General features: G+C 44.4%; 1 protein-coding gene across 1 annotated transcript; it reads right to left on the bottom strand.

The window, feature by feature from the left end:
* Positions 1 to 2,220: 2,220 nt before the first annotated feature.
* LOC138784888 (diamine oxidase [copper-containing]-like) lies at positions 2,221 to 6,188 on the bottom strand. Its single transcript, XM_069960585.1, has 4 exons — positions 4,649 to 6,188; positions 3,151 to 3,439; positions 2,615 to 2,747; positions 2,221 to 2,496 (listed from the first exon to the last, which is right to left on the bottom strand). The coding sequence occupies exons 1-4, from the start codon at positions 6,186 to 6,188 to the stop codon at positions 2,221 to 2,223; spliced, it is 2,238 nt and encodes a 745-aa protein (XP_069816686.1).
* Positions 6,189 to 17,685: the final 11,497 nt, after the last annotated feature.

Genomic DNA, 17,685 nt, shown 5'->3' with positions numbered 1-17,685 from the left:
GATGAGACCAAAATAAAACTTTTTGGTATCAACTCCACTCGTCTCGAGGATGGATGGGCCATGTATCCTTCCCTCAGTAAGAGCGGCTCCGTAAGAAGCATTTCAGGGTCCTGGAGTGGCGGCCGATCCCCACACCTGATCCCAATAGAAAATTTTTGGAGGGAGCTGAAACTCAATGTTGCCCACTGATAGAGAAGAGCGAACAGGGTTCGGGTTCGAGTCCATCAGAACCTGAACAATCAGCATTTGATTAGCTGTGGCTGCTGAACTTGGATAAAGCTCTAAGGTTGTCTGGAAAACATGGATACAGCCAATGACTATATCCATGTTTTCCACATCGCCTTAGGGCTTTATCCAACTTCAGCAGCCACCGCTAATCAAATGCCGAAAGTTCGGGTTCGGATGGACTCGAGCATGCTCCAGGTTCCCTCATCTCTACCCACTGACGGTCCTGAAACCTGAAAGATCTTGGGAAGATGTGTATGGAGGAGGAGGACACAATCCCTGCTGCAATGTCTTCAGACCTGGTCAGGAACTCCAGGAAACGTCCAGGAAACCAAACACAGGTTTCTGCACCAAATAGAAACTTCTGTTTTTCTATTGTATAAAATCCTTATTTCATGTAATAAAAGGCTGAATAATTATTTATAAATCAAACAATGGGATTATCTGGAATTTCTTTTTTTATAATTTCTCTCTCTCACAGGTGCACTGTACCTACGATAACAATTATACACCTCTCTTTGTAGGTGGGAAAAGATGCCAAATCACCAGTGTATGCAATACTTATTTCCCATACTGTATGATGACACCAGTGCCGTCATATTACCTTCCTGTCTCTCTAAGTCTGGGGTGGGGAACCTTTTCCTTTTCCTTTGCTCAAGGGCTATTTGAGCATTTGTAAAATCATTCGAGGGCCATACACTACATGGCCTCCGCACTTTATGTTATACTGTGCAAGGCAAAGTGGTGTCCTTGGTAGCTGTAGTAAACCCTCTAATGGTGCCTTTGGCAGCTGTAGTCACCCCCCAACCCCTCACCCCCAAAGTGGTCCACTGGTAGCTGTAGTTAACCCCTCCTGTCATGCCCAGGCAGCTGTAGTAACCCCCTCCTGTCATGCCCTGGCAGCTGTAGTAACCCCCTCCTGTCATGCCCTGGTAGCTGTAGTAACTCCCTCCTGTCATGTCCTGGCAGCTTTAGTTACCCCCTCCTGTCATGCCCTGGTAGCTGTAGTTACCCCCTCCTGTCATGCCCTGGTAGCTGTAGTTACCCCCTCCTGTCATGCCCTGGTAGCTGTAGTTACCCCCTCCTGTCATGCCCTGGTAGCTGTAGTTACCCCCTCCTGTCATGCCCTGGTAGCTGTGGTAACCCCCTCCTGTCCTGTCTAACTCAGAGCGTGGAGAGGATGCGCTGCAGCGTGTCTTCTCCTTGCTTGTTCTCCTGATCAATACAGGTCGGAACACTCAGACTCAGACCGATCAAAACTTTTCACGTCTCTTTGACATGTCAAAAGTTTTTTGTAATGACTGTGACTTAAAGTGACTCTGTACCCACAACCTGACCCCCCCAAAACCGATTGTACCGTCAGATAGCTGCTTTTAATCCAATAATTATGACACAACACTCTCTGCTGCCACCTCTGTCCATGTCAGGAACTGTCCAGAGCAGAAGCAAATCCCCATAGAAAACCTCTTCTGCTCAGACTGGAAAGAATACACTACTTCCTGCAGGACATACAGCAGCTGATAAGTAATGGAATACTGAAGATTTTTAAATAGAAATAAATTACAAATCTATATAACTTTTTGACACCAGTTGATTTGAAAATTATCTTTTTTTTGCCAGAGTACCCCCTTAAGTATATATTAACCTTTTTTCCCCCTGAAATTTGTATATATTTATATCTTTTTACTTTTTATGGTGAAACACTGATTCATTCATAATTTTACTGGTGAATGTAAAGTTTTATTCATGTCTGATTATTCATGTTTGATTTTCTCATGCGCACAGAGGAGAGGTACCTCCTAAACACTGTTAGGACTCTATAAGGAGGAATATTAATTTACAGCAGGCCCTCCAGCTGGCCCTCCAGTCGGCCCTCCAGCTGTTGCAAAACTACAATTCCCATCATGCCTGGACAGCCAAAGCTAAAGCATGATGGGAATTGTAGTTTTGCAACAGCTGGAGGGAGCAGTCATTATGCGGCTTCAGGAGAATAATTTAGTCTGAGAAGTAGGTTCCATTGTACTGGAAGGGTTTCTGCGAAACACAAGGATCGACCACTTCAGGAGTCCAGCGCTGGATGTTCACTTTGGTGAAGCTGTTGTCGGTGGGTCTCACGATGACCGTGCTCCTGGAGGCCACAGAGGGGTCCTCATCGAAAAAGTTGAAAGGTCGAAGAAAGAATCCCACTGTATTTCCTGGTGTGGACGTATTCGGGATGTCTTCAGCGTTGGGGATGTGGAGGAAGCCGACTGTGACCCAGGCCACAAGATCCTAAGAAAAAAAAAGCAAAGGAGACATCAGTAACCCCAAAACACCAAAGAAAACACTGAACAAGATGAAGACAATGACCAGAACCATGAAGAAGCCAGAAGACCATGAATGAGCTTACTTTGTTCACAATGTTCTCATTGTTGTTGATGAAATTCTCAAAATAGATGACAGGATCCCAGGGGTCACCTTGGTTGTGAATGCTGCTGCTGGTCACCTCTGACTCCCTGTGTCGGGTCACTGCCAGGCTGTATCTGCAGGTCAGTGGGACATAGACAAAGTTTTAAAGGGCAGAGAGACAAGGCCGTTCCCAGACAATACTCTGTGAGCTAAACACGTCAGCAAAAATGTACAATGTATCAGTCTGGACAGGATAGAATTGTAGCAAACCCTCAGCTGAAGCAAAAAAGTATTGAGTCTATACAAGTTATCGGCCTTTGTAGTGAGACAAATGATTCTACCGACTCTATTCTATTGAAATGGGGAGAAATTAAAATTTAACATCTATTTGAACGTTACCGAACCTTCATTATACAATAAGTCAGCTATATATATACTGTATGTCCAGAAGGTGACTATTTGTAATTCTCTTCATCATGTAGAAAAGAGAATTAATGTAATAACAGAAATTTCACAATGTCCCATTATGCCACTAACCTGGACCATGAGACTCCTTTCTCCTCGGCCCACATCTGGGGCAGCACACTGTTGGCATGAGAGTTATACTGGATTCTGTAGCTCTTCTCATGGCCCCACTTGTTCTTCTTGTTGGGGTTTTGAAAGGTTAGATACCTGGGGACCTGAGATCCAAACTTGAAAGCCGCCTGACGCTCAGTGCTTCTCAGGACACGCTCCTTACGGGGCTGTACAACAAAGTGACCAGGACTCCAAGGGTTTGTGATGTTCTCATATTTCACATCAATAGTTTCAAAGCTGTTTTCTGTACCTACAAAGGTGGACATGATATAATAATACTGGTCCTATATACAGAACTATAACTATGTCTGTACAAGAATATAACTAATATAATACTGCTCCTATATACAAGAATATAACTACTATAATACTGCCCCCTATATACAAGAATATAACTACTATAATACTGCCCCCTATATACAGGAATATAACTACTATAATACTGCCCCCTATACACAGGAATATAACTACTATAATACTGCTTCTATATACAAGAATATAACTACTATAATACTGCCCCTATATACAAGAATATAACTACTATAATACTGCTCCTATATATAAGAATATAACTACTATAGTACTGCTCCTATACACAAGAATATAACTACTATAATACTGTTCCTATATACAAGAATATACTATAATACTGCCCCTATATACAGGAATATAACTACTATAATACTGTTCCTATATACAAATAGCGGCACTAGTATCAGCCATAGGTGTGAGGTGCAGCACTCTGTTTCTTCCCTGAACCGCATTTTGTTTCTCTCTTTTCTCCGTGTTTTGCACTCCTCCTGGTGAGACCCACATGACCGCAATTAGCAGGAGACACCTGAGTGCACATGGTTTTAATCCCTCCTGTTTTTTCCCATTCTGTTTGCTGCAGCTATGGTAAGTGTAATTCCTTATCCAGACTTGTGCTGCTTGGGGGCGACCTTCTCCGCCGGCGGTGCTGGCCGGGTTCTGGTGTGGTGTTTTTGGGTCTGGTCCTGTGGCATGGGGGTCGCAGGGCCGTCCCATGGCCCCCGTTCCCTGACTGTGCACGCCTGCAGGGTTGGTGGCCACTGACTGGCACGGTGTGGACTTAGTGTAGGGACCCATGTGTATCAGATACCGGCACGAGGTACATGGGGCAGTATGGCTTGATCAATTCATACACAAAATTCTGATGTGTTTTTTATTTAGCCTAGCGGCACTAGTATCAGCCATAGGTGTGAGGTGCAGCACTCTGTTTCTTCCCTGAACCGCATAACTACTATAGTACTGCTCCTATACACAAGAATATAACTACTATAATACTGTTCCTATATACAAGAATATACTATAATACTGCCCCTATATACAGGAATATAACTACTATAATACTGTTCCTATATACAAATATATAACTACTATAATCCTTGAACAGCATAAATACATTTAGTTGGAGTTCCAATAAGCCACAGTCTCTTACCTGCAATGTCAAGGTCTACCTTATAGTTGATCAAGTGTGTGTGCAGGTTCCCCAGGACATGGCTGTGGACCCTAGTTCCATAACGCAGTCCATCAGGTGTAAAAAAAGTGGCATGGATATACCCAGTTGCAGTAATTTTAACCTCTATGACTCCATTCTGGTAGAACAGAAAATCCCAGATATAGTCGTAGTTATAGACGGTGGACGTTGTCCTCATCACCAGGACATGGTCTTCAACTCCAGCATAGAAATTGTATCCACCATTATAGGTGGTGTCAAAGTGCCTCCGTAGGGGTAACCCTGTAGGCTGCTCAAAGATACACAATGCGTTCTTATATCGTAATGGTTTGTCCGTATCATAATAACTGTAGAGATCCTGGTAAGTGGCTCCTTCAGGGCAGTCGATTCCTTTGGCCAACTCGTAATGTTCAGTTCCCAAGCCCCACCCAGAGTCAATATACTTTGTTTGAATTGCACCTGGTGTTATCCCACTGTAGAAGGTGATGGCCTCCTGTATGCTCACCTCGTAGGCTATCCTCTCATTATTATACTGGATATCGAATATCTGCAGGCCAGCAGATGGACGCACCCGGTAAGCAAAGCTCCAGCCAGTGTATTCTACATAGTTGCCCAGAACTGTATAGCGTTGCTCCTGCGGTTCACATAGTTTTGGACCATGAACATCTGATTTCCTTTTAAATTCATGACGGAGTATAAAGGTCGAATAAGGATCTGTGGTTTGGTCTGGTAACTGTAACTTGGTGAGTTCATTGTTCTCATACTTTTCGACAAACTCCTTGACAGTATCGAAGTATTGGCCATTGTACCAGATTTTGTCGATGGTCCACTCTTTAGGGTTGAGTGAGCGATGGTTGAGTAGAAGCTCAACTCCAATGGGATGGAGAAAAAACCCTTCTGTGGGCCTCAGGAGCATCAACCATGAGCGACGTTCTCCAGAATTCAAGCCCCGAGGGGCATTCTCTTTAAAGGTAAGGCAATGTGAGGAGCAGTTATAGAAGGAGAAGCCAGAGGTCTCCAGTAAAATGTGGGTGAACTCTTTGGTGAGCTCCATCAGACAGTTTTGAATTTCCTCATTCCCCTTATAAGTCGATGGTCGAGATTCAAATCGTATGGTTTTATTCCTTTTAGAAGTCAGTGGTCGGTAATATTGTGGGTGAGGGAGGGGACCAACAATGACTTCTGTGATGTTGGGTTTGGTCTGGTCTCCAAAGAAGATGACCACTTTGGCCTCTCTCTTCGGTTTGGTGCCATTGTTATCTAAAAAGTTCAGGATGTTCTGCTTTTTCGGCAAGTTGAGCTCCATCATGAAAATTGAGTTTTTGCCAAATTCACTTCTGATGGAGACTAAATGAAGCTCCTCCTGGGCCATGAGGAAACTCTGAACTGATGTCATCTCCTCTGGCGTCAGGTCCAAGAACACAGATGCTAAATTTTGATGCTTGGAAGACAATTCAGAGAAATGGCTAGCTCTTACAAAAGACATTAATATCAGCAACAGTAGATGGGATTTTAGGTGCATTGTGTTGTCTGGGGGATGTCTACAAAGGGGAACAAGCCAAAAATATAATGAAAAATGTATCATTCTGAAAATTCTGAATGAATAAACAACTCATTTATGTCCTGTATTTATGTATGGTAACATCTTATTACAAAATACAACTGGTCCCACAAAAAACTAGCCCCCATATGGCTCAATAGATGGAAAAAGTAAAAGTGTAATGGACAATGAGTGATGGTTGAATAGAAGCTCAATTCCAATGGGACTTTAGGAGCGTCAACCATGAGCAACGTTCTCCAGAATTCAAGCCCGAGGGGCATTCTCTTTAAAGGTAAGACAGCATGAAAAGCAGTTGTAGAAGGAGAAGCCAGAGGTCTCCAGTGAGATATGGGTAAATTCTGAATGAACAAACAACTCAATTATGTCCTGTATTTATGTATGGTAACATGTCATTACAAAGTACAACTGGTCCCCCAAAAAACAAGCCCCCATATGGCTCTATAGATGGATACTTCACGTGTGACATCTGCGGCCCCCGGAACTGACTCACCTGCTGAGCTGGATGCGGAGGGCTCTGGCAGCCTGCAGTTACCTGGCTCATCTGCCCTGTAGTCTGTAATCAGCTCCGAAGCCTGAAGTTATTATAAGGAGGAGAATGGGACTGTACAAGAGAGGAGGGAGGGACAGAGTGCCAGACAGCTACATAACTGCAAACAGTCCATAAACTGCAAACGTCCCATCAGGATGGGCACAGCAGACCATACCAGGAGTATTACAGTCTATATAGGGATGAGGGCATCAGGATGGGCACAGCAGGCCATATCAGGGGTATTAGAGTCTATACAGGATGGGGGCATCAGGATGGGCACAGCAGTCCACACCAGGAGTTTTACAGTCTATATAGGGATGAGGGCATCAGTATGGGCACAGCAGGCCATATCATGGGTATTAGAGTTTATACTCTAATCGGTATTGTCGGTATTGCTTTAAAAGGAACGGTCACATGACCGTACCACGCAGTGTGTAGAGGGAGAGAGAGAGGAAGCAAGCTGCTGTTGTTGTAGTGTACTACAGACTACTGAGAAGATATTGTGGGAAAGGAAAGGAAAGATTAGGAAAGCGGAGAGGAGAAACATCTAGTGATTGAGAGAGAAATAGGAGAGAGGGCGAAAGATAGATGGATTAGGCATAGGACAGCAAAGGGTGCACGGAACCAAAACGTGCAGTACACATATACAAGTCCTATACTTCTGATAGTGTGTATATCACATCTGTCTTATCCTGAGAGACTAAAATACCTGGTTCAGGTGTATAGCATTGTATCTTAAAAAAGTGCTATATTATATACATATATATACCCAATTTCCATGCGTTGACCCTTCTGATTGAAAGTGTGTATATCACATCCGTCTCATCCTGAGAGACTGAAATACCTGGTTCAGGTGTATAGACCCTGTAATGGTGAATTTCCAGCATAGACCCTGTAATGGTGAATTTCCTGCATAGACCCTGTAATGGTGAATATTGAGACCATATCAGGGATATTAGAGTCTATATAGGGATGAGGCCATCAGAATGGGTACAGCAGACCATATCAGGGGTATTAGAATCTATATAGGGATGGGGGCATCAGGACGGGCACAACAGACCATATCAAGGGTATTACAGTCTGTATAGGAATGAGGGCATCAGGATTGGTACAGCAGACCATATCAGGGGTATTAGAGTCTATACAGGGGTCGGGGCATAATGGCAAGTACAGCAGACCATTGTTGTACAGCAGACTATATGTGGGCCAATAGGGCTTATATAAGGATGGGGGCATCAGGATAGTTACAGTAGACCATACCAGGGGCAAAAGAGCCTATATAGGGATAAGGGCATTAGGGCATGTATAACAGACCATACTGGGGGCATTGGAGCCTATATAGGGATAAGGGCATTAGGGCATGTATAACAGACCATACTGGGGGCATTGGAGCCTATATAGGGATAAGGGTTGAAGAATACCTTGCTCATCTGGATGAATTTGGGCTGTTTTGTTTCACAGTTGCTGACAGTGCGGAAGCTCCCAGAAGATTATCGATGGGAATACGGGGGTCGGAATGGCCTTGTATTTTTCCTTCCAGGTCTCCAAGATAGCATTGAGCAGGCCATCGGCTTACTGTTGGTGGGGTATGGCGGCTTGGCACCCTGGCCTTGAGATGTTTACCACTAGTCATCATGGACATTCTCAGAGGGAACTGTGGGGAGGAGGACTATGATTTGGTCATTGACAAGTTACATGAGGTTGGCTCATGACTTGCGGAGTCATCCTGGGGTCTTAGGGCTCCTCCTCCCCCTATTATAGTTTGTGTTTTCGTGTATTGCTCGCAGGTGCTGCTGTTTTTACCCATTACGTCTAATTGTTCAGTTTCATGTTGTAACTTGATTTCTTTCTGTTATTTAGATGTCACAGCTGGCCGGTTGGGAACCAGGCCTAGAAATAATTATCACCCGCTGTTCATCAAGTACATGTGCACTGCGGGCGCCATGACCCGGCTTGCCGGTGACTGCATTATTGTTAACAATTGCAGTTGTATAATGTTCACGGGCCATTTCCCATCAATAACAATAAAGCTGAGGCTCCTCCACACTCCAACAGGTAAAGAAATCCTTGTCATTTGTTCATCCTATACAGTTCTTCGCACTTCAGTAAATAGCAGGGCCTATAATTTGCCCTATTTTCCTAAAGTCTGCAGGATTCAGGGACTAAAATAAGGTAAAAATGGGGGGCTGCATATTCGTACTTCACATATCTTTCTATTCGACACTGAGCGAGAAACAAGAAGACTGTGCTGAGCAGAAGCATGCATGCCTCCTCCACCTCTACCTGCAATGCTTGATTGATATACAGGGCTTCAGATGTCCTTTACATCGATTAGCCAAAGCAGGGAAGGGTGAGAGCAGGAGTAGTCTGAAAAGGATCTAGAGCTCCGTTTAAAGGAAACCAGTCATGTTCTTGTCATGTGTAAACCCTCCCCAGTACCTTACTGATGCTGGACATATTCTTTCCTGAGAGAGGAAGAGAGTGGACTTAAACAATAGACACATACAATTTGTAAATTTACCTTCAGTAAAGTATTAGTGTCTGGTAGTATGCTGCTGCACAAGGAAGTGTTTATAGAGTTCAGTTATATGTCAGCCTATGTCCAAGGGAAAACGTAACTCCTGCTTCTGCGGCTGCTGTTATACATTTTGCATTCCCTGGTGGTAAAGGTTAAATAGTACATTAATCTCAAACTCAGGGCCAACTTTGAATTTGCCAGGTTTACCACCACCTTAACCCCTTTAGGACCGGGCCTGAAATGGCCTTAAGGACCGGAGCAAATTTTATGAATATGACCTGTGTCACTTTATTCATTAATAACTTCGGGATGCTTTTACCTATCCGTCTGATTCTGAGATTGTTTTCTCGTGACATATTGTACTTCCCATTTCTTGTAAATTGAAGTCGATACTTATAACGAATCTTTATGAAAGAACCCAAAATAGCGTGAAAAATTGTGAAAAATGCATTTTTCCAACTTTAAAACTTTTCTGCTTATACAGAAAATGGTTATGCCACATAAATTATATATTAAATAGCATTAGCAACATGTCTACTTTATGTTGGTGGCATTTATTAAACTATATTTCATTTTTTTTAGACAATAGAAAGCGTAAAACATTAGCAGCAAATTTCCAAATTTTCAGTAAAATTTCAAAATCAGATATTTTAGGGACCTGTTCAGGTTTAGGCTATGTTCACACTGCGTACGAATCCGTACGCATTTCTTACGGCGCCGTACATGTGCGGCTGAAACTACGGGCGTGCGAATATTCGATATGCGGCCGGATGCGTACGCATTGCGAACGTACGCCCGTAGTCTACTTACGCTTCCCGAGCCCCCTACGTAGCGATCTAACAGCGGTCTTTAACTTGGAAATCTTCGCCTAGCCCCGGACACCACACACAACCTTTTGGATCGGCACAAAAAGCTGCAAAAATAAAGAAATCACCACTACGTACGGGACCGCATGTAACGCTACAGGCGTAAAGTACGTCATTTCCGTCCCGAAACAATGGTCTGGTTAATTTTTTACGACGCCGCATACGATCCGGGCGTAAGTTCGTACGTAGTGTGAACTGTGCGGCCGCAGATCGTATACTTTCCATTGTACGCAAACTACGTAAGTTTCCGGCCGCTTATTCACGGAACGCGCTACGGCCGGAAACTTACGTAGTGTGAACATAGCCTTAAAGTATATTTGAGGGGACTGTATGTTAGAAAGCCCCACAAAGCACCCCATTTCAGAAACTGCACCCCCCAAACTCTGCAAAAGCACACCCAGAAAGTTTTTTAACCCTTTAGGGGAGTCACAGAAATAAAAGCTAAGTGTGTAAGAAATTTGAAAATTTTAATTTTCTGTGCAGAGATTTTATTGTAATCCAATATTTTTCAGAATTATAAACCTATTACCAGAGAAATTCACCCCAATACTGATTGCCCCGTTTCTGCAGTTTATAGAAATACCCCATATGTGGGGTATGCGCTATTTGACGCAACCACAAGCCTCAGATATAAGGGAGCGCCTAGTGAATTTCAATGGCTCCGTTATATTTGGTCATTTCTGACTGTACCACTTCAGGTTGGCAGAGGCTCTGGGGTGCCAAAACCTAAAAAACACCCCTAAAGGGACACCATTTAGAAAACTACACCCCTCAAGGAATGTAACAAGGGGTGTGGTGAGCATCTGGACCCCACAGGTGCTTCACAGATTTTTCGAACAATATTGCGTTAAAAAAACAAAAGTATTTTTTACACTAAAACGTTGTTCTAGCCTTCAATTTTTCATTTTCACAAAGGGATAAAAGGAAAAAAAACACAAAACATGTAGCGCAGTTTCTCCCGAGTACAGAAATACCCCACATGTGGACATAAAGTGCCAAGCGGGCGCAGCACGAGCGTCCAAAGGGAAGGAGCGCCAATTGGCTTTTGGAAGCTGGATTTCACTGGAATGGATTTCAAGGACCACATCGCATTTACAGAGCCCTCGTGCTGCTAAAACACTGGAAACCCCCCACAAGTGACCCCATTCTGGAAACTACACCCCTTAAGGAATCTAACAAGGGGTGCAGTGAGAATATGGACCCCACTGGTGACGGGCACAAATGTGGAAAAATGTGACGTGAAAGTGAAAATTTTAATTTTTTCACTTTCACGGCACAAATGTGCCCATCATCAAGGGGTCCATATCCTCACTGCACCCCTTGTTAGATTCCTTGAGGGGTGTAGTTTCCAGAATGGGGTCACTTGTGGGGGGTTTCCACTGTCTTGGCAGCACGAGGGCTCTGTAAATGCGACATGGCGTTCATCATCCATTCTAGCCAAATCCAACCTCCAAAATCCAAATGGCGCTCCTTACCTTCGGAGGCTTGCCCTGCACCCACATGGCGCTTTATGTCCACATGTGGGGTATTTACGGAATCGGGGGAAATTGCTCTACACATTTTGTGTTTTTTTTTCTCTTTTAACCCCTTGTGAAAATGATAAATTCAAGGCTAGACCAACATTATGGTGTAAAAAATGTAATATTTCATTTTCACGCCACATTGTTCCACATTTGTGCATGCCACCAGTGGGGTCCATATGCTCACTACACCCCTTGTTACATTCCTTGAGGGGTGTAGTTTCCATAATGGGGTCACTTGTGGGTGGTTTCAACTGTCTTTGCAACAGAGGGGCCTTTTAAATGCAACATGGCCCCTCGAAATCCATTCCAGCCAAATCCAGCCTCAAAAAACCAAATGGCGCTCCTTCCCTTTGGAGGCTTACCCTGCGACCGCATGGCGCTTTATGTCCACATGTGGGGTATTTCCATACTCAGGGGAAATTGCTCTACACATTTTGTGTTTTTTTTTATCTTTTAGCCCCTTGTGAAAGTGAAAAAATCATGACAAGATCAATGATTTAGAGTAAAAATGTAAACAAAATTACACTAAATGTTGAGCCTTGATTTTTTTCCATTTCCACAAGGGGTTAAAAAAGAAAATAAACGCAAAATGTGTAGAGTAATTTCCCCTGAGTACGAAAATACCCCACATGTGGACATAATGTGCCATATGGGCACAGGGCTAGCCACCAAAGGGACAGAGCGCCATTTAGAGGCTGGAATGGAGGATGGAGGCCATATCGCAATTACAAAGCTCCTGTGCTGCCAGGACAGTAGAAACCCCCCACAAGTGACCCCATTTTGGAAACTACAACCCATAAGGAATCTAACAAGGGGTCCAGTGAGCATATGGACCCCACTGGTTACAGGCACATATGTAGAACATGTGCCGTGAAAATAAAAAATACCATTTTTTTTCATTTTCACGTCCCAAATGTGGCCGTCACCAGGGGGCCATATCCCTGCTGCCCCCCTTGTTAGATTCCTTATGCGGTGTAGTTTCCAGAATGGGGTCACATGTGGGGGGTTTCTACTGTCCTGGCCGTACAGAGGCTTTGTAATTGCATCATGGCATCCTCTAATGGGAATGGCGGCCATACCTATTAAGCTGGGGAAAAGGGACAATTCTAATTTATTTGGATGTATTAGGCCAATTATTAGTTTATAAGGTTGAAAATGACAGGTGTCCATCAAATTCAACCTGTGTTGATCCAGAGGAAGGCAAAAAACCCTCGTGAGGCAGACGACAGTAGCCTCATCACTGGGAAAAAATTCCTTCCTGACTCCATAATGGCGATCAGAATAATCCCTGGATCAACGTGACCCCTGAAATAGGAATAAGGGACAGAATTTAGATAATGTAGAACCCCAATTACTTGTGGTACGCCTTGAAGCGATCCAGTATGCAGAGGCCGGGGTGATCAGGACAGGTGTCACACTGGAAAATGGTGTCCTTCCTGATCCCCCTGTTACGCCACACTCTGCACTTCTTCTGGGGTCTCCTGTTTTCCAGTGTGGGGGGGCGTCACCTGGAAAATGTTGCCCTGGTGCGATACGGGGTCCTTCATATCCAGAAGCGCTGGGGCCGCTCCATGGCTGCTAAATATTAGGGCTCTATTACTGCTTCTGATATTTTCGAATCGTGCCGCAAGCTACAGTAGCTCGGGCAGCGAGGGACCAGAAGAGGGGGTGCTGGTATAAGAGTTATCCCCGTCAGGTGGTGACCTTTATCCAGCAGTGGGAAGATCAGTTCCCGAACGATCTTCCCACTAACGCCGAGGATGGGGGGGAAGGCATCTGGGGGCTGGATTCGGGTGTCCCTTCCTTCATACACTCTAAGGGTACGTGCACACTGCGGAATGGCGAAGGATAACCCTTCGTGCATTCCGCAGCTGGCACCCACCGGCGGACTGATGGAGGGGCGCGCGTCTCCGTCCGTGTCATAGACTCCATTCTATGCACGGGCGGATTCCGCTCTCCGTCCAATGTCTTTATTCTTTGGATGGACGATGGAATCCGCCCGTGCATAGGATGGAGTCTATGACACGGGTGGAGACGCACGCCTGCATCAGTCCGCCGGTGGGTGCCAGCTGCGGAATGCACAAAGGGTTATCCTTCGCCATTCCGCAGTGTGCACGTACCCTAAATCTGTAAGTGTACCCTGAGGTACTCTCACAGAGTTTGTAGAATTTCACGCCATACCGTCATCTCTTATTGGGACGGTACTGGCGGAAAAGACGTGTCTGGGGGGCAGCGTATGCTACGCTACCCCCCAGACACATCACTGGATGATGAGGATGAATGGAGGAAAAAAGGATCCCCCCATTCATCCTCACTGGCTGTTTCGGTGTCGGAGGCAATAATAACGTATGCGTCCGACACCGAAAATGCCCTGGGGGCCATTTTTATATGGGGATTGGTATATGGGGTATGTAGTGGTGTAGTGTCAAACTTTATTCAATGTAGTGTAGTGTGGTGTAATGTAGTAGTTTTTACGTGTCTTTTTACAGTAAGTATAAAAAAAAAACCTACGCCAAAAATGGTGTTGCTGATAAATGCCGCACTTATGTGGCATTAGGATATAGAAAAAAAACACCCTACGCCAAAAAGGAGGAGTTGCTGATTAGCAGCGCACTTTCGTGCGATGCTGATCAACACTCAGCGGCGATAGGGTGCAGAAAATAGAAAAGAAAAAAATTTGAAAAAAAAAAAAAAACTTTTACTACATACTGAACATCCCTCTAGCTGCTGATAACTGTATTACACGTATCAGCCGCTAGAGGGCAGCAGAGCGAAAAATCTGGAAAAAGACGACGCTGGAGCCGGAAAAAGCCGAAGGGGACCGCACGGAAGAAGCCGAAGACCCGAAGAGAAGACAAGAACGCTGCGAACCCGGAAGACGCCGATCAGGACCCCGGGACAGGTGAGTAATGTACAAATACCTGCTCTGGACCCCTCAGCTACCTAGCTGAGGGGTCCAGAGCAGGTATTTATAACTTTTGGGGACTTTGATCGCCGTGAACGGTAATGGCGGGGGTTAACAACCCCCCATGCCGACAGGGAGAGATGGCCTGCAGTGTATTTCAGCAGGCCATCTCTCCCGATCGCGTGCGGCCGGTCCGCGGCGCCCTCTTAAAGGACCTGCGTACCGGTACGTCATGGGTCCTTAAGTGACAGTGATCCATGACGTACCGGTACGTCATGGGTCCTTAAGAGGTTAAAGTGACCCTAGAGGTCAGGACAAGAGAAAGTTCCATTGTTAATTACATTCCTTAAAGTTAAACCCACCAAATCTTACCAGAAAAAAAGAATAGTAAGGAAAAAATGCCCAGATTCAAGTTTTGAACTCATCCGATTATATAATTTACAGTATAGACGCCCTCTCTGGATTGTTATGTTTAGGGGAATACTCAGCACCTTGTCCGCCACCAAGGAGGTGATGATAGGAGCTCTACCAGAACGACACCTTTGCCACTGCTGTATTTTATGTGTGTAGGTCGGTACTATCAAGTATGAGGACTCTGGGCTTAAGTTATCATAATGCACTACCACCTGTATGTTATATGCATTGTATTGCTCAGCTGAAAGAACAGCTTATTAAGGGTTAACATCGTAAGTGCTGAAAGTCATGTGATTTCTTGTGTTTCCACGAGTTAAGAGTTGGTTAGCTAACCAATCCCTGTTGAGTTTACCTCACAGAAGGTCCCTCCTCTACTTAGCAACCTATCACAGGTTAGCCCCAAAGTCTCCCTATGTTCTTTCCCCCAATCAAATCCATGAGGCCTATATAGGTGTGGTAGAGCAGATGGGGTGGAGTTCAGTCTAGTAATCTGCAGTGAGAGTAAGAAGCAAGGAAAAGAGTTCCCTGCTGCAGAAATTTCCAAGGCCTGGCATGGAGCCATCATGGCCAGGACCCATCTGTGGGGTTTTATGCTGTTCCTGACTATTTTTCTACAATTGTTCCATGTTGGGCTAGTGAAACCTGCAGTGAGGCTACTATAGATGGAGACTAAGGTCTTATCCATGCTGGGGGCTGTCTTCTATTTCTTTTTCTTCAAGAGCCCTGATAACTGAGACAGGAGCCAAGAGGCCAGCAGTTAGGTAAGAGCAACTAAAGCCAAGAGCTCTCCTGCCAAATAGCAGCTTCCTATAGATGGGGCTTGTGTTCCTGAATTCATGTCACTCTGTGCTCTTGACCAGCAATAGGCGGATCTTCATAGCCGTGGCTACAGGTACTTTCAAGTTTATTGCCACCAAGCCAAAGTGGTTAGAGACCCTCCAGCTGAGTACCAAGTGTCTGGATAGGTCACCCTAATAATGTATAGCATTGTCTCCTAAGTCAAGTTAAGTCTGTTCAAGTTTCTCAAGCATTTCCAATATACTTGCTACAGGCAGTGATTTAAATTATTTGTGGTTTATCCAGAGTGGCGGATTTGTATTGTGATGGACAACTCAAAGACTGGGCAACGGTTAAAACTCTGTTTGACCTTCCCGAGAAGACATGGTGGGAGTATGTTAGATTGAAGCATGCTATGAGCCAGGAAATACATAAAATTTATACAGAGGATCTGTCAGGGTTATTAAAATCTGTAATAGATGGGAAAATCTTAAAGAAAGAGATGGCGGTTATATATAAGAACTTGCTGTAAATGGTATAGGTGGTGCCTAGGAGTAGGTTACTTTGGGACAGGGAGTTGGGTATGATCACATTAGAAAAATGGGGAAGGGTCTGTGGTAATATTAAGAAGGTCTTGAGAGGAGTTAATTTTTAGGATTAATAGGAGGGAAAGTGATAGTTGCCTAAGGTGCGGCCAAGAGGAGGTGGATTTTATGCATATGTTCTGGGATTGTAGGGACTCGGAAGGGTACTGGAGGGATATATTTAATCGTGTTTCTGTTAGGGTACAAAGTAGAGTCGGTCCCTCTCCTCTTATAGCCCTTCTTGGGGATACTCCAGGTAATGTTAGAAGTAAGAGCTTAAAGGAAGAATCTATTAGACTATTTTTTTTTACGACAGACTTTTGATAGCTAGGAGGTGGCTCGCTACTAGGGCTCCATCAATAATGGAGTGGGAGAAGGTAGTCTCTAAACATGAGAAGTACCACGAGGATTATGCCTTTGAGAGAAGTTAAGCCTTAAAATCTTAAAGAGGATGGAAAGTTGGACTATACATGGAATAGATAGAGGAGGGTAAATGTATAGCAATGTATGGTATGCATGGTATATTTTGTACACTATTTTTATATTTTGTCTTTTTCTATATGTAAAAATGATAAATATATGATAAATATATTTACAGTAAGGCTATGTTCACACATAGTATTTTCATCAGTCTTTTGGTCAGTACTTTTTCAACCAAAACATAGTGGAACATGGCCTAAAAGTTCCTACTGTTTAAGTGATTGCTGGACTCTGTGGTTCCTTTGCACCTACACTACTTTTAACAGGCATGTGTCTGGTACCCATGGAGGGTATATACCACTGAGGCCCCGTGACAAGTGCCACAGCAGTACACCAACACCGGCCCTTGCAAGATCCACTGGGTTACTTCAGAACTAGGTTGGGGCCAGTGAGGCGTGCACTGCATTAATCCCTGCATTGTGATATAGAATATACTGTTCTGAATTGTACTGGTTAATAAGATTACAAGAAAACTCTCGAAACACAGCAGATTCCACTTATTCCCTGTAATCTGAAAGCCTCTGCTGCTCCCTGGTGGACAACATCACCAATTACAACAAATGTATTAATACTAAATCATCAGAATGAGATTGGTAATAAGCAAAGCTTCTGAAATTCATTTGTGGTCAAAGGCCATGTTCCCACTGCATGAGACACCGGCCGTTCAGTGACTTGGCCGGACCACAGAACGGCCGGTGTCAGAGAAGATAATTCCGACTGATACTGCAGTACTTCCGATGAATTGGGATGCTGGCACTTCTGTGTGCGACCACATCCCAATTCGCCACTGCACACAATGGAGTGCACGTCCAGAGCCACACACTCCATTGTGTGCACTGACAGGTTTTCTGCGGCCGCTATG

This window comes from Dendropsophus ebraccatus, chromosome 2 (genome assembly GCF_027789765.1).
Source record: "Dendropsophus ebraccatus isolate aDenEbr1 chromosome 2, aDenEbr1.pat, whole genome shotgun sequence".
NCBI classification, from domain to species: Eukaryota; Metazoa; Chordata; class Amphibia; order Anura; family Hylidae; genus Dendropsophus; species Dendropsophus ebraccatus.
Note: the sequence above shows the minus strand (reverse complement) of the source record. Positions and strands in the feature narration are given on the sequence as shown.

Coding starts and splice junctions, on each gene's coding strand:
- LOC138784888 (XM_069960585.1), bottom strand. CDS start 6,188: ATGCACCTAAAATCCCATCTACTGTTGCTGATATTAATGTCTTTTGTA. Junction 3,440..4,648: donor GGTAGACCTTGACATTGCAG/GTAAGAGACTGT, acceptor CCACCTTTGTAG/GTACAGAAAACAGCTTTGAA. Junction 2,748..3,150: donor AAAGGAGTCTCATGGTCCAG/GTTAGTGGCATA, acceptor ACTGACCTGCAG/ATACAGCCTGGCAGTGACCC.